This window comes from Halichoerus grypus, chromosome 9 (assembly GCF_964656455.1).
Source record: "Halichoerus grypus chromosome 9, mHalGry1.hap1.1, whole genome shotgun sequence".
NCBI classification, from domain to species: Eukaryota; Metazoa; Chordata; class Mammalia; order Carnivora; family Phocidae; genus Halichoerus; species Halichoerus grypus.
In genome coordinates, this window is record NC_135720.1 from 35,123,280 (window position 1) to 35,146,260 (window position 22,981).

The 22,981-nt window shown below is 36.8% G+C and overlaps 1 protein-coding gene across 10 annotated transcripts in view; it reads left to right on the forward strand.

Moving 5' to 3' along the window:
* The window catches only part of PTPRK (protein tyrosine phosphatase receptor type K), a 550,719-nt gene that overhangs the window by 277,838 nt on the left and 249,900 nt on the right, over positions 1-22,981 (forward strand). For all 10 annotated transcript variants that reach the window (XM_078054760.1, XM_078054756.1, XM_036105511.2 and 7 more), the window contains exons 4-5: positions 245-326; positions 5,347-5,462. In XM_078054760.1, coding sequence (XP_077910886.1) covers positions 245-326; positions 5,347-5,462 — 198 coding nt within the window. The remainder of the gene's footprint in view (positions 1-244; positions 327-5,346; positions 5,463-22,981) is intronic.

Below are 22,981 nucleotides of genomic sequence, written 5' to 3' on the forward strand. Positions count from 1 at the left end.
AGATGATACCCATTCAGGAATTCTAACGCACAGTAGCAGTTGCTTAAATAATTTTTTAGCTGCTTCACCTCAGTAATGTTTTTGTTTGTTTGTTTACCTGGACAAGATTTAGGAAATAATTTTTAATTCTTATAGGATAAAAATCAAATTTAATTTTCATAAGTGTGCTATAGCTATTCTTCTTTTACTGTGAAAATTCCTTAAAAAATGATTGTTGTAAATGTTTTCTATTTCTTCCTGACAGGTAATATTTGAAGCTGAAGTCTCAGGAGGGAGGAGTGGTTATATTGCCATTGATGACATCCAAGTACTGAGTTATCCTTGTGGTAGGTTGTGATTAAGAATTGTATTTTTCTACGTCCTTTCAACACCTGTCTTGTATTGGCAGTGACTGTTGACTGTTTATCACTTGGTTGTGGCTGTCTCTTCCGTTGCTACTCCTAGCCTTCTGTTCAGTTTTAAAAGAATACTGAAATGTTTCTAGAATTTTTGAATCAAATAGTTTTCAGAATTGTAACTAGTTGTACACCTATTAGAGAGTTCTCTTATTATTTAATTACAGAGAATAAAATGCAAATGTAAATGAAACTCTAGGTAGGACAGGCTCCATCTTTTGGTTTTATTAAGTAGTCTAGGAAAACAAAGAAAAATAACAAATCGGAGCTCAATTGAAAGGAAACTAAAAGAAACCTCACTAACATGTGATGTGCTCAGTTGAAACTTGGAGTGAAGGGAAGAGAATGAATTAGTTCACCATAGTCCAAACTTCAGACTAAATTTTTTATAATAAATATCTGGTTAATCCATACGAAACAACAAAATAATAGAAAGCAAACAGAACAAAGAACTCAGTTTATTAACATGTAGTTTTGTTATGTCTTTAGATGCCCATTGGTTGCTCTTTAGATGATGTGATTAATTTTGTGTGTACATCACATTTCCTGAAAGGCATTCATTACATGCATTCAGTCGACCCAGATATAAAACAGTTGGCATAAATTCAGACTTTACCTATATCTCCCAACAGCGGCATTTACAGGGCCCATGAATTCTGGATGATATGTTAAGTAATCCTGCTGGTGGAAATTTTCTCACACATTGTAAGCACCATGCATGGGGAGGGGGGCACCATGCCAGGGGCCACAACTGTGCTCTTGTTGAGAACTTGTTAAACCCTATTGTGCATCAGCATCACCTACCTGGGGTGGCAAATGACGGTTTGTGTGCCCCCCTCGCCCCTGCCGTCGTTCTGTTTCAGAAGTCTGGGGTGGGGCCTGAAAATGTACACTTCTAGTAAGTTCCCAGGTGATGCCCATGCTGCTGGCCTAGAGTTCACAATTCGCGAACCACTGTTCAGTTCATGTTCTAGTTCAAGCATTTCCCTTTTTATTTTTATTTTTTTGAGGATTCACTTTTTTTTTTTAATTTACATCATTAGTTTTTGCTGTAGTGTTCCATGATTCATTGTTTGCGTATAACACCCAGTGCTCCATTCAATACGTGCCCTCTTTAATACCCATCACTGGGCTAACCCATTCCCCCTAGAAACCTCAGTTTGTTTCTCAGAGTCCATAGTCTCTCATGGTTCGTCTCCCCCTCCGATTTCACCCACTTTATTTTTCCCTTCCTACATCTTCTTCTTCTTCTTTTTTTTTTTCTTTAACATATAATGTATTTGTTTCAGAGGTACAGGTCTGTGATTCATCAGTCTTACACAATTCACAGCACTCACCATAGCACATATCCTCCCCAATGTCTATCACCCAGCCACCCCATCCCTCCCACCCCCCACCATTCCAGCAACCCTCAGTTTGTTTCCTGAGATTAAGAATTCCTCATATCAGTGAGATCATATGATACTTGTCTTTCTCTGATTGACTTATTTCGCTTAGCATAATACCCTCTAGTTCCATCCACGTTGTTGCAAATGGCAGGATTTTGTTTTTTTGAGGGCTGCATAATACTCCATTGTGTATATATACCACATCTTCTTTATCCATTCATCTGTCGATGGACATCTTGGCTCTTCCCATAGTTTGGCTATTGTAGACATTGCTGCTATAAACATTGGGGTGCATGTACCCCTTCGGATCACTACATTTGTATCTTTGGGGTAAATACCCAGTAGTGGAATTGCTGGGTCGTAGGGTAGCTCTATTTTCAACTTTTTGAGGAACCTCCATAGTGTTTTCCAGAGTGGTTGCACCAGCTTGCTTTCCCACCAACAGTGTAGGAGGGTTCCCCTTTCTCTGCATCCCCACCAACATCTGTCATTTCCTGACTTGTTAATTTTAGCCATTCTGACTGGTGTGAGGTGGTATCTCACTGAGGTTTTGATTTGGATTTCCCTGATGTCGAGCGATGTTGAGCACTTTTTCATGTGTCTGTTGGCCATTTGGATGTCTTCTTTGGAAAAATGTCTATTCATGTCTTCTGCCCATTTCTGATTGGATTCTTTGTTCTTGGGTGTTGAGTTTGATAAGTTCTTTATAGATTTTGGATACTAGCCCTTTATCTGATATGTCATTTGCAAATATCTTCTCCCATTCTGTCAGTTGTTTTTTGGTTTTGTTGACTGTTTCCTTTGCTGTGCAAAAGCTTTTTACCTAGATGAAGTCCCAGTAGTTCATTTTTGCCCTTGCTTCACTTGCCTTTGGTGATATTTCTAGGAAGAAGTTGCTGCGGCTGAGGTCGAAGAGGTTGCTGCCTGTGTTCTCCTCTAGCATTTTGATGGACTCCTGTCTCACATTGAGGTCTTTCATCCATTTGGAGTCTATTTTTGTGTGTGGTGTAAGGAAATGGTCCAGGTTCATTCTTCTGCATGTGGCTGTCCAATTTTCCCAACACTATTTGTTGAAGAGACTGTCTTTTTTCCATTGGACATTCTTTCCTGCTTTGTCAAAGATGAGTTGACCATAGAGTTGAGGGTCCATTTCTGGGCTCTCTATTCTGTTCCATTGATCTATGTGTCTGTTTTTGTGCCAGTACCATACTGTCTTGTAATAGCTTGCACAGCTTTGTAATAGAGCTTGAAGTCCAGAATTGTGATGCCACCAGCTTTGTTTTTCTTTTTCAACATTCCTCTGGCTATTCGGGGTCTTTTCCCATTCCATACAAATCTTAGGATTATTTGTTCCATTTCTTTGAAACAAGTTGATGGTATTTTGATAGGGATTGCATTAAATGTGTAGATTGCTGTAGGTAGTGTTGACATCTTCACAATATTTCTTCCTCCAATCCATGAGCATGGAATGTTTTTCCATTTCTTTGTGTCTTCCTCAATTTCTTTCATGAGTATTTTAGAGTTTTCTGAGTACAGATTCTTTGCCTCTTTGGTTAGATTTATTCCTAGATATCTTACGGTTTTGGGTGCAGTTGTAAATGGGATTGACTCCTTAATTTCTCTTTCTTCTGTCTTGTTGTTGGCGTATAGGAATGCCACTGATTTCTGTGCATTGATTTTATATCCTGCCACTTGACTGAATTCCTGTAGGAGTTCTAGCATTTTTGGGGTGGAGTCTTTTGGGTTTTCCACATAAAGTATCATATCATCTGCAAAGAGTGAGAGTTTGACTTTTTCTTTGCCGATTTGGATGCCTTTCATTTCTTTTTGTTGTCTGATTGCTGTGGCTAGGACTCCTAATACCATGTTGAATAGCAGTGGTGATAGTGGACATCCCTGCTGCGTTCCTGACCTTAGGGGGAAAGCTCTCAGTTTTTCCCCATTGAGAATGATATTCGCTGTGGGTTTTTCATTGATGGCTTTTATGATATTGAGGTATGTACCCTCTATCCCTACGCTCTGAAGAGTTTTAATCAAGAAAGGATGCTGTACTTTGTCAAATGCTTGTTCTGCATCTATTGAGAGGATCATATGATTCTTGTTCTTTCTTTTATTAATGTATTGTATCACATTGATTGATTTGCGGATGTTGAACCAGCCTTGCAGCCCAGGGATAAATCCCACTTGGTCGTGGTGAATAATCCTTTTAATGTACTATTGGATCCTATTGGCTAGTATTTTGGTGAGAATTTTTGCATCCATGTTCATCAGGGATATTGGTCTGTAATTCTCCTTTTTGATGGGGTCTTTGTCTGGTTTTGGGATCAAGGTAATGGTGGCCTCATAAAATAAGTTTGGAAGTTTTCCTTCCATTTCTATGTTTTGGAACAGTTTCAGAAGAATAGTTATTAATTCTTCTTTAAATGTTTGGTAGAATTCCCCTGGGAAGCCATCTGGCCCTGGGCTTTTGTTTTTTGGGAGATTTTTGATGACTGCTTCAATTTCCTTAGTGGTTATAGCATTTCCCTTTTTAAAGCCTATACTAAGATGAGGTGCTGAAGAATTAGAGGTAGTAGGCAAGGGTCAAACGATTTATTCCATGCAGTACATTCTAAGAAAAAGAGGAACAAATTCGTCTCGCTCAAAATTCAGGTTGGTTTGCTCATAAATTCAGTCCATTAGTACATGAGCATGATGTTTCCATCTACTGTTCATTTACACTTACTGGAAGAGAAATGTGAAAGAAAGGCTCTTAGGAGTAAACAAATAAAAATAGGAGTTAAGCACAAGAGCAGTTTTACTGTGATACGGTCTTCTGTGAGCTTGCTTTTGCTTACCGAGGCTTAACTTTTCCTGTGTATATTTACTTTCAGTTGAAAACATGAATAAGCTTCAGTTGTAAAAGGTAATCATAGAGAACACTAATTGGACAGTTATGTAAGTCATGTAGGTTTTGACTACAGTCACCACTTTTATTGGTCTGATACTGCTTTTGGGTAACTTTCTTCCAACTATGAAGGAATAGGACGTAGAATTAGCAGCAGTCAAGCTGATATTCTATTTGAGAGAAACACAAATATTCCCTTGTTCTTTGAAGTACTAGAGAATTATAACTACTGAAATATTTTTTAAAAGAAAGGAGATCTAACTGCTTAAGTTGTAAATTAATAGTTCGACCACCATGTGTATTCAGTATGTTAGATATCATTTTCTGTTTTCACTCTAGTTTTCTATTATGCTCTGATTTATGCCTTTTTGATCTCTTTTGCTTTCTTTGACTTGTAACTGTTTTATTATCACCCATATGCAACGTGCTGTGGCCAACCTTCAGCAGTAAATGTTGAGTGTTCTCTCTGTAGACAACAATGCTGTAGCAATGATGGGGGGGATGAAAGGAGAATTGTGAGAGGGAGTGTGTATTTCAGTACAAAACTCCATTTTCTTCTATACGGTGTTAGGGTTGGCCAAAGGTAAAAGTATTAACAACATTATTCTCTTGGGAAAAAGTAACATGGCACATTTTCTTCATGTGAAAATAATAAATATTTTTTCTGCCTTCACAGATAAATCTCCTCATTTTCTCCGTCTGGGGGACGTGGAGGTCAATGCAGGGCAGAACGCTACGTTTCAGTGTATTGCTACGGGGAGAGATGCTGTGCATAACAAGTTATGGCTGCAGGTAAGGCCAAGTGGACAGCTGAGCTAACGGGTACACTTGATTTTTAAAAAATCACAAAGTACTGCTTCTGGTGTCATTCTTGTGTGTGTGTGTGTGTGAGAGAGAGAGAGAGACAAGTTCTCTTGCGTAGGATTGTTTTAATTGACTACAGATTCATTTCAGATATTTCCATTTTGGGAAGATGAATAAACATATAACAGTATGTAGTTAATAAATATCTGGGTTAGTTTCTAGTGAAAAATTAATGTTTCTCTAAAGTTATGTATAACTGTAAAAACAATTTTTTTCTAAATCCATTCAAAGTAGGAAAAAAATGAAAATTTCCTCATTTAAACTCAACTTACAAGAGCATAGCACTTAAGTAGGAACTGTCATACTCTGATACATTTACAAAAATAGTTTAAGAAACCTTTGGAAGTACTTCTGGAAATTTGAATTGGAAGAGAGCCAATTAAATTTTTTTTTTCAGAACTTTTGTGTGTAAGGGTTAATCACAGATCTGAGGTCAAGACATTTGCTTTGCACATATTAAATCTTCAGTAAATATCTATTTAATGAATTACAATTTGACATTATGTTGGGGAAATGTAAACGGTACATGCAAAGAGCTTTGAAAGAATCAGAGAGATAATAATAGACTAAGGAAGGTGCCAGGCTTCAGAGAGTAACTGCCAATCCTAGGGCAGTGGGGGTTGGGGGGGTGGGAGGGGCTTAGAGCAGCTCTAAAAAAAAAAAGTCAGGAGGCTGGCCCAAGGAAAGATGACTGTTGAGCTAAATATTTGAGCCTAGAACGTATGTAATAATATTCTCTGAGCACTTATTATTTTTGTGTTCCATTTGCATCAGAATGAAGGAAGGGATTTAATTGGTTAGAACGAAATTCCTGAGACTGTCAATAGAGACCAAAAGAGAAAAATCATTGTAAGAGTAGCATAGTTTCTTGAACATAGACTTCAGCATTTATTTTGCCATCTTTAAAGAGGTAAAATTAGTGTTGGGGATAATCATTAGGTTGTAGGAGGTTGGGGTCATGATTATAATAAATGATTTTTGAAATCATACCTAGTATAATGACTAATATTGTACTAGTGGTTATAAATTTCTTATTTCATCAAAGCGTCACATCCACTTGGATGTTATAACCCATATACTCATATAAACTTAATTATCACTACTTTTATAATTCATTTAATTTGCAGGTATTAGGATATCATCCTGAATATGTGAAATGGGAATGAAGCCTCTATTTTTTTTTCTGTGATTATGCTGATTTCCCCTATAGATATTGAAATATAAGATAATTCTTTATAAAGAGGGTACTGTATAATATGCAGCCGTTTCATCAGCTAAACATGAAGTCAGAATCCATCTTTCTCTCAGACTAAATAAACAATTTTTAGACATTTTTTCCTAATTAGTTAATTTTTTTTTTTTTCATTTAGGTGGGAACATTAGTTGGCCTTGACTTTAGTTGTGATCCGTACAGTCTTGTCTTGGAGAACCAGAGACTCTGCAGTCTGCCTCTGGTTTTATGCCCCAGGATTTAATATGACATTGAAATAAAAGGGTTTTGTGTACTCAGACACCAGCTGCCTTGTGGCAACAAAGACTTTCTGGCCCTGCTGGTTTGAGTGGGTTGCAGTCAAAGTATTGCTCGTTTATTGTTTGTTTCCTACTTTGTGGATTGGCCCATTTCAGTATAGTTTTAAAAAATATTCCTTCTGTCATTTTTTAAAGAAAGATGAGAGAGAAAAAAGATAATTCTGTTAAAAATCTATTCTGCTTTCCTTTTTTTTCCTCTTTTCTTTACACTCCTAAGGTGAATTTGTGTATTTCTCTTCTGTTTTGACAGTGAGATTACCCAATTCCTCAGCAGTTTACATATTTTCCTTATTCTTTAAAAAAGCTTTTCTACTTTTTCAGTAATACCACTCAAATTACCTTAAGTTATTCTTTTAAATCTTCCTTCTTCATGTTTAAGAAATATTGAAAACTATCCACTACTTAGTTGAGGGATGTTTTCAAATGAATAAGACTAGTTATTTTATATAAATATATAGTGAGTCAGTCAGAGTGTGGCCAGTGATTTAAAAAAAGATCTTTTGCTTAAAGTAGTAGAAATATAATAAAGCAGAAAGAATCTTGAGTCCATAATGAATCTACAAGCCAGCCCATAAAAATTGATGTCAAGTCCTGTCTACTTGGTGCAGAATGAGTTCGAGAAATCAGGAGTCCGAACTGTTAATTCTAACCTTAATTTGAACCTTTCAGCCCTTCCAACCCAGTTACGTGTGTGGACTTAGAGAATTCATTGAACTATTGAATCTGTTTTATAGATAAGTTCTTTCTCTATGAAAGGAGATGTGGGTAGAAACTAAGATCCCTGCCAGCTATAAGATGCTAAACTAGATCTTTGCATTATTTTTGATGACTTGAGACATGGCCTTTATTACCTTTTTTGTTTGATGGAAGAATGTGAAATTGTTTATGTTATTAGTTTTGTATGGGTAAAAATGGCCCCTGAAATTAACTGTCATTGTGAGAACAACTGCTTAAAATACCCGCTGACAGTACTGAGAATGCATTAGAAGCAGCTCAAAATGAAAGGTCACTGCATCCTGTCACAGAAGTAATGGGATAATGGAGTAGCTGTTACACTTGCCATGGTAGGTGTCATTAAAAATGGTGATTGACTTTTTATGTTTTTCAAATCACTTACATTATATAGTATTGTCAATTGATAAATGTTTAAATATGAGGTAAAACCCCCCAAAATAGAAAAGCATCCAACTTTCTGTTTTAAAGGAAAAATGATATACTACAAATGCTTTAACCCTAATACCTGATAGCATTTGACATTTAAAATAATTTATGTATGGAGGGGCGCCTGGGTGGTTCAGTCATTTAAGCATCTGACTCTTGGTTTTGGCTCAGGTCATGATCTCAGGGTTGTGAGATTGAGCCCGTTCTAGCTCTGTGCTCAGTGAGGAGTCTGCTTGAGGATTCTCTCCCTCCGTCACTCCCCTGCCCCCCCAATAAATAAATAAATAAATAAATAAATAAATAAATAAATAAAATATGTATGGAAATACATTTATTTTTTATTTTTAAAGATTTTATTTATTTATTTGACAGAGAGAGACACAGCGAGACAGGGAACACAAGTAGGGGGAGTGGGAGAGGAAGCAGGCTCCCCATTGAGCAGGGAGCCTGATGTGGGGCTCCATCCCAGGACCCTGGAATCATGACCTGAGCTGAAGGCAGACGCTTAACGACTGAGCCACCCAGGTGCCCCTGGAAATACATTTAAAAAATAAATCACTTGTACATTGTCTTTAGCTTACAATTAATATGTCAGTCATTTTTTATCGTTCAAAATGACATACAAATTAATAGGTAAATTAAAAAATAGAACACACAAAAGCAAACACTTGAGTTACCTGAGCTAATCTAGGATTATTCATAAGGTATATATCATAGTGGTTCTGGATGTGTCTTTAGGGAGTGTTCTTTCCTATAAGATCTCAGATTATATAATTACAGAGTCTTAGAATTAGGTCATTCACTCTAGACATTTAGAGAACAATGACAAAATACATTACCCAGATTAACCTCCTTGTACATGCTCAATGAACTACTGATGCATAAAACAACATGGATGACTGTTTTTAAAAGTCTATTTAGTGTCAACAAGCTAGCGATATGGTAAAATTGTGAGGTTTTTCTGGACCAAAACTTAAAATGGTGTGTTATGGAGTTCATTCATGTTGGAAAAAGGACTTAGAGTAAAGACTTTAGTCGCTTGTGGAGAATTTCCAAATTCCTTTTCAATCATAAAACTCAATGAAGTAGCGTGCATTCCACATATAAACACAACATTTGTTGTCAGGTTACGATGTGCAATTTTTTCCCACATGAACAGATGTTTTTTGGTGCTTCCAACAAGTTTTAGACCTATGCTGTTTTGTGTTTCTAAGGCACCCTCAGTGGTAGGGAATTTGTGGATCATAACTTAGGCTTATGGTAAAACACAGGTTATAAGGGGCGCCTGGGTGGCTCAGTCATTAAGCGTCTGCCTTCGGCTCAGGTCATGATCCCAGGGTCCTGGGATCGAGCCCCGCATCAGGCTCCCTGCTCGGCGGGAAGCCTGCTTCTCCCTCTCCCGCTCGCCCTGCTTGTGTTCCCTCTCTTGCTGTGTCTCTCTCTGTCAAATAAATAAATAAAATCTTAAAAAAAAAAAAAACAACACAGGTTATAGGAAATAAGATCACAAATGAAATTTTAATGTACAATTTATATTGAAATAAAATAATAAAAAACTGGTTATATTTTTTAGAAACATCAGATAATTTTTCTCACAGGAAAGAGAAAAATTAGATTTTTTTTTTTGTAAGTTAAAAATGTTAGTCATGTCCTTTTATTGCAGTGCTAACTGATATGAAGCAAAAAGTGATGGCGGCAAAAAGTGAATATATAAGGAAATAGCTAACATAATACAACAGTTCCACTCCTGAGTATTTATACAAGAGCAATAAAGGCATGTGTTCACAAAATGACTTATGTAAGAATGTTTATAACAGCTTTATTCATAATAACCAATAATCGTAAAGAACCCCAAAGTCCATTAACAGGAGAATGGGTAGACTATGTGTGGTTCATTGAAGCAATGGAATGTTACTCAGTAATAACAAAGAATGAGTTACCAATGTGGATAACTCTCAGTGATAGTATGTTTTCAGAAAGGGGAAAGATAGAAAAGAGTGCATACTGTATGGTTACATTTACATTAAGTACCGGAAAAAACAAAACTAATTTATGTGATAGAAATCAGAACAGTATTTGACTGTGGGTGATGAGGAGGGACTGGAAGTGGGCAGGGGAAACTTTCTGAGGTATTGTAAATGTCATATATATTTATTGGGGTGTTGGGTCCATGGGTGCATATACATTTGGTAGAAGTTAAGTTCCGTCCAATTCGCTGTATATACAGTTTACCTCAATAGTGAATGAGGCAAAGTGAGTATGTGGTACATTCTGGCATTACTAATCAAGGCATAGATGATAATAGCCTATAAACATTAAGCTGCATTTTGTCCATCTTGTCCATTTGAAGTTATTTGATTAGGTTCAAGGGTAATTTTTAATCAGTAGTCTATGCTGAAATACAGAATAAAGCATGTTCTGAGTGTTCTGTTATCAGAACATGTTATAAATTCTGAGGATGTATGGGTAATTTTTAATCAGTAGTCTATGCTGAAATACAGAATAAAGCATGTTCTGAGTGTTCTGTTATCAGAACATGTTATAAATTCTGAGGATGTAAAAGTTGAAACAGGGTTGGACTGTAATTTATGACTTAGTATTCTTTTATGAAGATCCAGTATAAGTGGACACCTACATGGCAAATCAAATAGAGCCCACTGCTGGAACATCTGTCTGACCATATGCTTTGGCTTCAGGTTCAGTGTAGAAACTAAAATGCTAATGACTCCATCCATCATCACAGAGCGTGGTGGGCATGCATCATTGGATTGGACAGAGAAATTCAACAGTGGAGTTATTGTAAGTTGGAATTGTGTGGGTAGATTTGGTGACACCATTTGTTTTGGTGAATTGAAATGAGGCTGTTTAATGTGTGACTGGTAATCCTATGCAGATTGCCATCAAAGCCGTGGCAGTTGGGCCAATCTGTCAGCAATTGCCGCAGGGCTGGCCCTGTGCCTCCTCAGTGGGCCTGCCAAAACAGCAAAGTCAGCCATCACTTTGCACTTGGTGAGGTTCGTCACACTAATGTAGTATGATACAGCTAGTTTCTCAGCCCAAGGAAATGTCATTCCTTATGGAGCAATAGATAATTCAAGCAATAGATTGAGAGTAATAATTGGAGAGTAAAATTAGTAAAATGAAATGCAAATTGCTCTAAAAAAAAAAACAAAAACAAAGAGAGGCTGACCTCTTGGAGTACCAGTTGTTGTCAGCTGAGGATCAGTGAAAATGGTTGGTCTGAAACTTCTGGGCATACAGTGTTTTGTCTATCCAGGGGGATGTAATGGCCTTATTCTTGCACTGCATGTGAATATCATCATGCAAGCAGTGGAAATCAGAAGCATGGTATTTTACAAAATGAGTTAATTCAAAAGTATAAAAATTTTAGCTGATGAAACCTATCACTACTCAATTTCAAATGCCACACAGTCATCGCTCACAGAGCTCCCTCTGATGCTTCCACACTATGGTATTTTTCCATGCCTATTTATACTGTCACATGAAGTGCCTGGATGTTTGTAGCGTATTTCATTTCCACAAGAGATGTTACTATCCCCAGTAGGATTTCCTTTTGAGAAAAAATCTGGTAATTTTGCATTTATTAAAATGGAGAATTCTTAGAAGAAATTGATCTATGCCTAGAAGGCGAAGTTTATGGTGGGCAATTCATTGAAAACTAATTTGAGAGGAATATTTCAAAACCTAATTGACTAAACATGTAATATGTGATTAGCTTATATTAGACACCATGTAAAGAAAAGAAAAGAAAAAAGTAATGAGTTATAGTGAAAATTGTCCTACTGTCCAGACTTGATGAAAGTCCTGACATTTTCTAAGTCATTGGCCCTAAGAGTGGCTGACGCATATCTAAAATATTAGAATAAGAAAAGGCAGTGTGTAATTACTAGGACAGTGAATAAAAATTACTAGAACAGTGAATAAAGTTGAAGACATGATGTCAGAATGGCTAAAGCGACATTGTGTAAATATATCTTGAGATTCATGGGAGACCAGATAAACTTCATAAAATCTTAGATTCTTGGGAATATTCAAGAGGGATTTAATTTGTTCTGTATAGGTTCTAAAGTACAATACTAATAGTTCGAAGCTCTATGGTGAGAGATATAAGCTGATTATAAGGAAGAACTTTGTAATTGTAGGGCTGTTGAAACTTAGTATGAGCTATTCCAGGAGGTAGTAAAACTACAATTAGTGGAAGTATCTAAGCATAATCTGGATAAGCACTTGCTAGAGCTGTAGAGGATGTTTAAGCATGAGGCTGAATACATTTTAAGATCCTTTCAGCCCTGAGAAATGCCTCTGTAACTGAGTAAGAAAAGACAATATAGAATTTAAGCACTATACTATTTCAGAGTTGAGAGAGGGCTACATTGACTGGAATGTTTGGTGAAATCATTAAGGAAGATTTAATTGAGTCTTTGAAGGATCTATAGGACATGAATAGCAAAGATACGTGAGCATGGTTATCACTGCAGGTTAGTGCGTGTGCGGGTGGGATAGGAACGTCAGGAGAAGGATCCTATTGAAGTGGAAGGTTCGCAATGAGAAGTGGAGGTAAATACGGGTTTTTGGCAGGGTTGAGACTAGGCCATGATGAAGACATAAACCAGAAAGAAGCTACTATTAGCAGTGCAGATATCAAGTAGTAAGGGCCTGGGATTGGCCGGTGCTGGTGGAATCGAAAAATACATGAGCAACAAAGGAGAGGGAGATGAAAGAAGTACCAGTTGACAGAATTGGGGAGCATGTGAGTGAAATGATCAAGTCAGCTTTCCAAATTTCCTCAAAAGTTTATTTTTTAAAGCCAGTCATTGAATTTGTTTTCTCATTGTCTGTCTTGGGACTGATTTGTCTGTTAGACCCATCTGTTTCCTTTTTTTTCTTTTCTTTCTATCTTCATAATTGCATATAAGTTATCCTAGATAAGAATGAAAGGTGAGGGGACATTCCCCATTCCTTTTGGCTCTTTTAAGCTTTATTATTTTTTTTTAAGATTTTATTTTATTTATTTGACACAGAGAGAGAGAGAGCACAAGCAGGGGGAGCGGCAGGCAGAGGGAGAGGGAGCCCAATGCGGGGCTCGATCCCAGGACCATGGGATCATGACCTGAACCAAAGTCAGACGCTTAACCGACTGAGCCACCTAGGCGCCCCTCTTTTGAGCTTTAATAGAAGTTTACCAAGACAGTTTGAAGCTTGTAGGTGGTCCTGATATCTACTGGAAGGCTGTTGGTGCTTTTAGCCTTGGCTTCTTTTATATCTTGCAGCTCAAAAAACAGGAGTAATGTCCGAAGGCAGTGTTAACCATGTCTCTGGTGCTTCTCTGATTTCTTGTAAACTGATAGATAAACACTAGCCTGCTATTTAATTCTAATTGTCTCTTTTTATTCTTAGTTTAAGCAGTAGTGACTTTTTTTTCTGTATATATGCTGATTTACAATTATTTCTGTTTCACTTAAGAGACCATGTACCATTTGGTAGCTAAGCTATCACTCTTGTCAGTCTGCTGCTTTTCCTCAGGGCATTGGTTTATTTGAGTTCAGGGCATTATATTCTTCCTTCCTGGCTTCATACAAAGAATTATGGGCTATTGGTCTTGAAGCAAAATCATTGACCAAGTATCATGGATTGTAATGTTTATCTTTTATCTTCGGCATTTTGGGCGTGTATGTATGTAAATGGTGAACATCAGAACATTTAATCATATTTAATATTTAGGATTGTTAAGTATCCCTGAGGTCATTTTAGTTGGCTTTCTGTGGCTTTCTACCATAAAGAGTTCAAAGCCTTGAATATAGAGTCCATTCTTTTCCATCTTCAATAATTTATAAACTCTTGGGTTTGTTGTCTGCAGATTACATAATTGATTATAAATGAATAATGTGTGGAAAATACTTTATCTTTCTTATCTACCCCTGGAGCATAACTGAAAGCCTGGCAGTCATAGAAGCTCAAGGATTTCTTCCTATCGATATCTATAAATAACAATTTACTGCTTTTTCTGTGCAAGAATAATGCACTCTTCTGTTGTTCCTAAAGCTGCCCTTCAGTGTGTTTTCTAAGTGTGTCACATCAAACACTTTACAACTTTCCGTTGACTTCCTGTGATCAGTGTTACAGTGTGGAGGCTCTGGTAGCAGGCTGGATTTCTTCGTTATGCAAAGCAATCTGACAAAACATAGAAAATCACACAAAAATAAGAACAATGGATGAATTTTTATAAGGTACACACCACACAGGACAAGAAAGGGACTTTGCCAGCCAGCCTACGGGCTCCTTCTGAGGGCTCAGTCCCAGCCACACCTGAGCCAGCTCTCTACCTCTGCAAGTAATGGTTTTCATAACTTTTAGCCCTTCTTTGTTTTTGCATAGTTTTTTTCCCACTTATACGTACATTCCTAAACGCTCTAAATTAGTCTTGTCTAATTTTTAAAATAGGTTTTGTAAAGTCTCTTTTCATCTCTGGGTTTGTCCTCTGTCTCCCTTTCTTTTACTCACAGTTTGTCTATTGAGGAGGAACCCAGACCGCTGACGGGTGGTTTTGCACTGTCTGCATTTTACCGATTGCATACAAATGTCCTCTTCGATTCAACACGTTCTGAATTTTTCTGTAAATTGGCAGCCACATCCAGAGTCAAGTCTGATCCTTTGGCCATGCTGGAGGTGGTGCCTGGTATGATTACAGGAGGCACGGAATGTCTCTCTCTCTCTCTCTCTTTGAGATCTTGATAGCCATCGATGCTGAATGCCTATATTCATTGTGCAGGCTGTAAATTGTGATCTAATTCTATTATTTCTTTTGTATTAGTTTAGTTCAAGAAGAGATACTTCTCATCTACCTTTCACTACCCAGTGACATACTTCATTAGGGAAAGGGAGGATAAATGCTCAGATCTTTGCTTTAGTTATTGGTTGTCAATATAATGAGTGGATTCCTTACCATTCTCCAAAGGTGACTGATTCTTCTTCTTCTTCTTATGAACTCGTGGACTTAAACATGTTTAATTGACTTCAGTTTGTTGTAATTATTACTATTATTACCACTATTAAAACTCAAACGGGCCCATCTTTGGCTAGTGAGAACCTCTTCAGGTTGACTCCAGAGTTGTTTTGATAGGACTTGAGTAGTTTTTGGTAGTTTCCTGCCATCTGATATTGTGAGATGCTCCATCATCATTTCCTACATTTTCTTCTCTAGACCTGGTGTGCTGGTTTGGTTTAGTGAGAAATTGTATTTCAGGACCATGATGTGGTTGCTGAAGGGTACTCATTTTGTTAGACCTTTTCAGTGAACAGAAGTAAGGGAAAATGCATATTTAAAGATAAAATATCTATGAGTTCTTATTTCTATTTCAACTTTAAGCCTAAAGATTTTCAGTTAATGTTTTCTCTATTACAGCTTGTCAGTTATGGGTTCTCTTTTTCATGCTACTCTTCTTGGGTCTCAGTAACACAGGGGAAGAGAGAATTAGAATACTCCATAATTCCTCATTTTTAAAATCTGATGTCATTTTGAATACTTGTACCATGTAACTCAGCATATAACTACTGCATACTATACTCTCTCTCATATAGCCCTTATTTACTTAGTTCTGCAGGTAACTGTTTTTAGTGATCACTATCAGTTTGTATCTCGTATCTTCCCAGTAACTTCGGTTGTTTGAAAGTCATTTTGTGGTAGAGTGTTCAAGAATAGCACATAAAATTAATATTCCCTGAGTTCTTGGATGTTGATAATAGTTTATATGTGCACTTGATTTTTTTTGTACCCTTGATTCTTTTTTTTAAGATTTTATTTATTTATTTGAGAGAGAGAGAGATAGGGAGAGAGAACGAGCATGAGCAGGGGGAGGGATAGAGGGAGAGGGAGAGAATCTCAAGTGGACTCCTCACTGAGCGTGAACCCCGACACAGAGCTCGATCTCACAACTCTGAGATTATGACCTGAGTTGAAATCAGGGGTTGGATGCTTAACCAACTGAGCCACCCAGGCGCCCCTGTGCCGTTCTTAGGTCAGTTTTGCAGGATATAAAGTCCTTTGTTCACATTTTCTTTCCTTGAATAACTTTAATATGCCACTTCATTTCATTCTGGCATAAAGCCTTGCTATCAAAGTCTGATAATATTTGTTTCCTTATAAGTCATCTATCTGCTTTTTCTAGATATTCAAAGGATTTTTTTTCCCTTTTTTTTTTTTTTTTAAGATTCTTATTTTATCAGAATATATATCACTGTGGGTCATTCTAGGCTACTGTTCTCAGGTATGTGGTGTGTTCTTCCATTGTGTATTTTTAAAACTTTTTTTTTTTTTTAATTTTCAGAAGGTGCTTTTAGTTATTATTTAAGTACTTTTTTTGTTTCCTTGCTTCTGTATGGACTTGTGTTATCTCTATGTTTGATCTTCTTTGCGTTTCATCATTAATAGTCACTATCTCTGGAATCCTTTTTGTTCTCTTTATTTTAAATTAAAAGTCTCTTTTTCCCCAACATTCTGTTTTGCTTAAGACATCATCTGTTGATTTTATTTACACTAGTTAATCATACTTCTGAAATGACTTTTTTCTTTCATTTCTAATTTTTCTTGAGTTCTGTCATCTTATTTATGAGTTTTATTAATTCAAATTTATATTATTCTTTCATGTCATGAATCATTTTCTTAATATGTTTTAGCATAGCTTGGAATTAGGTTTCAGTTTTGATCTGTTTTATGGGCATATTTTCCTGGCTTACTTTCAGAGACTCTGGGGTTTATACTCTGCTCTTTATTCTATTTTAAACTTATAATAACTTTATGTTGGACTTGACCTTGATACTTTTAAGTTGTTCATTTTTATGTGAATTATATTGTCTCAAAATTTTAAAATGGGATGTGGAGTTCAGGAAAACTTTTCTGATTTCAAGAATCCGTCTTTTGTTCCTGTGAGATATGTTTAAAAATATGGCCACTTGCTTTCTCGGATTTCTTGATTTTGTTCTCATCTCCACTCTGTCTGGGCCTTTTCTTTCCTTACTTTCTCTTGTTGTTTTGTCTGTTTTTATGTGTCAGATTGAGAAAGACTGAAAAATTATCCCACTGCCACCAAGTTGCCAGAATCCCTCAAGTGTAATGCTTTAATTGTATTGTTCTCTTTGCTCTACTCAATTTCCCTCTTACTATGAATGGCATAGTTTTATAATTGTAAACTCACATGCTTTATATTCCTTATTTTCTCCAGTGCAGTTTGATGCAACCAGCCAATACCGTTATTTATATTCCTTAGTTCGTCTAAAATTTTCTAAGGTCACAAATGCACGGTCACCCAGAACTTTACCTTCTATAGGTATTTGATTAGGAGTATCTAATGGTAATATTTTGCATCTCTTTACTACATCATGCTATGGACTAAAAATGTCTCTTTTACTACTGGCAATAGAGTTACTATTGCCTCTAAGTCTAACCAGATTTAGAGAACCAATTCTAGAAAACCTAGAACCAAAGCAGATCAGAAAACTCAGCTTTAAAAAATCTGTTCTTCTAGAAGCATTTCTGGTAACAAAATCATCTGTATCTGTCAGTATTCAAACGTGAAAAGCATATGTATATGTGTGTATACCCACCCCCTTTCTTTTTAATCCTAAAAGGATTTACTGCAGGGAATTGGTTTTTGTGATTGTGGGGCTAGCTAGGCAAGTCTGAAGTCTGCAGGTCAAACCCTTGGGAGGGGCAGGCTGGTGTATTCAGGCACAAACTCAAGTTGCTGTTTATAGGTGGAATTTCTTCAACTTCAGGGGAGCCTCAGCTCTGCTTTTAAAACATTTTAACTAATTGAATCAAGTCCACCCAGATTATCTAGGATAATCTCCCTTACTTAGTGTCAATTGGTTATAGACTTCAATTCCATCTCCAGAATCCCTTTACAGGGACACCTAGTTTGATTGAATAACTTGGGACTGTAGCGTAGACAAGTTGAATTATCAAAAGACCATCACAGTTATTAAATTTTTATTTGCTTAGATATTATGTTGATCATTATCTTCATTATATTGCTGTTATCAGGATTTGCAATGAGAACTTTTATACAATTAGTCTCATTAATATTCTCAACATCTTTGTTGAATAGCAGGTACAAATAGATACCCCCAGTTTTAAATAAAAAGGTGGAGATGTGAGAAATGATGAGAATTGTGAAGCTACTAAATGGTTGTTTCAGGACTGGAACCTAGGTATCATCCTCCATCAGGTGTGGTTCAGTCCACTTTCTCATGCTCTCTGTGTCACTCCTTGTACCTCAACACTATGGAGACACCTATGCTTCGTAGGTTAAAACTCTTTTTCTTGTTTAATAGCTGACTTTACATTTTTCACACTTGGGTAATGATCGATTTTTGTAATTTGTTATCCCCAGCACATTTTTACCTGCTTTTTAATCAGAATTATTTTTGCAATCTCTCTTTTTTTTCTGTGTCAAATATCATTCAGCTTGTTCAGTCCTTTCATTGCCAAATAGTAAATATGTTGACCAACTTAATATTGTCATTTTAGTGTAATTTTCCTCGAAGAACACTATATTCTTATTAAATGCTTAATCTGTTGAAATAAATATAATAATTTCTAGTGGATATAAATAAGTGCTTTTCTCAAAACAGTAACATGTTTCTAATTTTAGAAATGTCTAGATTTCTAAGCCTTTAATTTTGCCATAAAACCTTTTGTGTTTCTAAAATTCTTGGTTTAATTGTTCAATGATAATAATAATAGCTTATGAGAAAGAAAAAAACATTCATATGGTAGACAAGCCCTGGTAAGGAATCCTCAGTTCCTTGGCATTAATTTGGCTGGATTGTTGTATGATTCACTTCAACCTTACTTAATTATATTGTGCAAATTTACTTTGGGTTTAGTTTTGGACAAAAGGGCAAGTACTGACAAATCATATGCCATCCTCTTAGTCCTCTTAATGTATTCAACAGGAACCTAAATACCAAATGTAGGGAAACAGTCTCTTAACAGTTTCTCTGACTCCAAGAGGATGGAGGGATCATATATCATCATGTGCCCAAGAAAGGCAGTGAAAAATAAATAAACCGATAAATGTAATTTAATATTTTCTTCAAGTCAACAGAGTGAAATAATCCCTGCAAGTATTCTAAGAGCCACATTATTTAATTTTAAATTAAATTGGATTAATTCTATTCCTCAAGCTTTGAAAAGAAAAGCTGAGATAAACTGTATCATATTTTAACTGTACCATATTAACTTTTAGGAGTTCAAGCTGAAAGTAATATAAAACCAAGTGTATTATGTCCTTTAACAGGAAGTCCAAGAAAGAAAGGGGCTCTAGGAGTTGTTGATACCATTTCAAACACTTGATCAAGAACCTGATTCTGTCTTCCTCCCTGATGTGCTGTCCTCTGTGTGTCCACTTTTCCCTCACACTGGGTTCTCTCACATCGACAAGTCCACTCTTTTAGTTTTAGGCATAACGAGAAAAAGAAAAGAGGATCCACTGTGTCTTCTCTAGAAGTGTGAAAACCTTCCTGGAAGGGAATTGGCCTGTTTTTGTCGAATCTCATTGGCCAGAGTCAGGGTACACACCATTTTTATACCTTTCACTATGATTAGGAATAGGACTTCCATGATTGTTTTCTACCAGTGTGTCTCAAGCTGTAATGTCTTGATGCGTAACCTAGGGATCTTGTGAAAATGTAGATTTTGATTCAGTAGGTTTAGAGTGATCTCTAGACTTAGGCTTTGACAGGTGATTCTGATGCTGCTGGTCTGTAGATCACACTTGGAATAGCAAGGGCTTTGATTAATAACCTGGGTATTATAGATGTTGAGAATTAACCAATATTATCACTGCACTACTTTAAGCCGGGTACCGAACTTGTCAAATAAACACTGCATATGGCCTGCATGAGGGAGCTTACTTAGTTAAATAGAGGAGTAATAACTCAGAGACTCTAATGACAAATCTCAGCAACCTGTATGGAGACACAGCAACTAAGAAAGCATGGTGAGGTTATGAGAAGTGGGGGAGAGAAAAAGGCAAAGTGTTAGGTTATAATCCTTGGATCATATAATTTTGTGGTTCGTTTCTCAGTATTTCTCAGAGTTGGGGACATTTACAGTGGCAAAATCATATAAAAAATCTCAAAGCAGGATAAAGAGCCTGGAACTGAAGAATGTAAAAGCAGAAAACTATATGCAAACACTGCTGCATAAAGGAGAAATTTAACGTGACTTCTTTCTTCCTTCATAGTGCTGCCCACTCTGCTAAATTGATAGTTTGTAGTCAGTCAGGCAAAGACCTATTATTTTGGATTATAAAAGAAAAGTTATCATTATTTTTTACTTCTGAAATGTACATGTCATCATTTGCTATTTTTAACTGTAATGCATTACTGGAAGCTGAGTAAATAATGCAATGTGTAGTAGAGTAGGTTATATTTCTCTTTGGTACAATGCATTGACCAAGGCTTTACAACAAATAATCAATTCATTGGACTGGACCTATAATATAAATGGGGGAAAAAAAGCAACTTTGGCTTAGTTTAGAGGAAATACTGCTGGATTTTGTGTCATTAAACCTGGTTTAGAGTTTTAATCCTGCTACTAACAGGCTACATATCACATTTCTAATCTTTCTGAATCCTGATTTTATGATCTTTTAGTGGAAATAACTGTCACATAGGTTTTTTTGAGATAGCAGTGACAGAACCAAGATAATAGCCTATATACCATCAGGTACATGGAGGCACTTATTAAATGATTATTGAAGATAAGCCTGAATATTATGAGGGTATAATGGTATGATGAATGGTTATTGTTATTTCAAGAGAGAAATAACATGTATGTCAGGGGCGCCTGGGTGGCTCAGTCGTTAAGCATCTGCCTTCGGCTTGGGTCATGATCCCAGGATCCTGGGATCAAGCCCCTCATCGGGCTCCCTGCTCAGTGGGGAGCCTGCTTCTCCCTCTCCCACTCCCCCTGCTTGTGTTCCCTCTCTCACTGTGTCTCTCTCTGTCAAATAAATAAAATCTTAAAAAAAAAAAATAGCATGTATGTCTACTGTGCTCTTTAATTATATAAACAATGTATATCCTATATAAGCATATTTTGTGCTTATGTTAGCATATTACTAAACACAAATATAAACATAATGTAATGTAATCACCTTTGTGTACTCGTGGATCTCCTTAAGCAGGCCCCTCAATGTCTTTAAGTTGAGGTATTGTTCAGAAATAGCTTGGCATAAATGATCTCCAGATGCCTTTGAGGTTCTGTATTTATGTAGCTTCCCTTTATTATTACTTTTAATTAATGATTAGTATATTTTGTTATAGTAATTGGTAAAAGCCTAAGGAGGGCTTACATATTCTTGTCTCTAAAAACAGCAGTGAATTTAATTCATTTTAACCAAGAACTTGAGCAACTCAGTAAATAAAGATAATATATATGATGGCAGGGAAGAAAAATATGTATGTAAGTAAGACTTGAAACCCTACCTTTAGGGTGATTTCAGTATACCAAGAGGGAAAAAAGTATATATCTATATCTGTATCTATCTATATATGATATGATATGAGAAGTGGGGGAGATATCTTTCTCTCCCTTATATATATATCTGTATATACTATATAGATACATAGTAACTTTTATAGAGAGAGATATATAGAGATTTCCCCCACTTCTCATATCATATCATATATATATATATATATATAGAGAGAGAGAGAGAGAGAGAATATATTAGAATAGATTCAAGATAGAAAAGCCTGTCATTGAGGCTTTGATGCCTGGTTGTAAAGTAAGGGGTCAAGGGAGGTCTCATTGAAAATGCAGGAAGGGAAAAATGAAGGGGGGGAAATCGGAGGGGGAGACGAACCATGAGAGACTATGGACTCTGAGGAACAAACTGAGGGTTCTAGAGGGGAGGGGGGTGGGAGGATGGGTTAGCCTGGTGATGGGTATTAAGGAGGGCACGTTCTGCATGGAGCACTGGGTGTTATATGCAAACAATGAATCATGGAATGCTACATCTAAAACTAATGATGTAATGTATGGTGACTAACATAACATAATAAAAAAAAAAGAATGCAGAGGATTGAAGAAATGGGAGAATCACATGGTCAGCTGTGGTTCTAGAGGAAACCGTCATAGCACGGGAACTTGGATATTCTAAGGTCGTAAAAGAGGCTGTTGGGCATCACTGAGGCCAGGGTGAGTTTGGGGATCGCTGAGAATATTCACAGGACTATGCTGGAGAGGACACTTTAGCCTGGTAGATCACTGTGATGGGGATGATACTTGGGCATGCTGGGAATTCCAGAAGTTGAGAGGTTGGTGAGTGGGATTGTAGAGGAATGTCGGTCCGCAAGGGACGAACTGGGTAATGGTGGCCTTCCCTAAAGGAGAGGGAGGCCAGAGAAGAAAACATGCCCTCCTTTAAAGAAAAGTTTGGAGGAAGGTGGTATCATGAGATGAATGGCGATTAAGATGGAAAGAGGAAATAATGATGACTGAGAGAGAAACATTGAAGGTACTTAGAATCTCTTCATTAGAGAAGATGGGCTTTTGAAAGGCATGGAGTTAAAAGACGTGGGTGTGTGAGTGCACACACAAGGTAATTCAGAAGGAGGGCTGCCCAGGGACTTGGCTGGTCTTGCAGAAGAGCTGAGAAATATAAATGGCAGAGAGGAAGGTGCTGGAAGGTTGAGGGCACCATTGGAGGGATAAGTTAGAGGAAGAG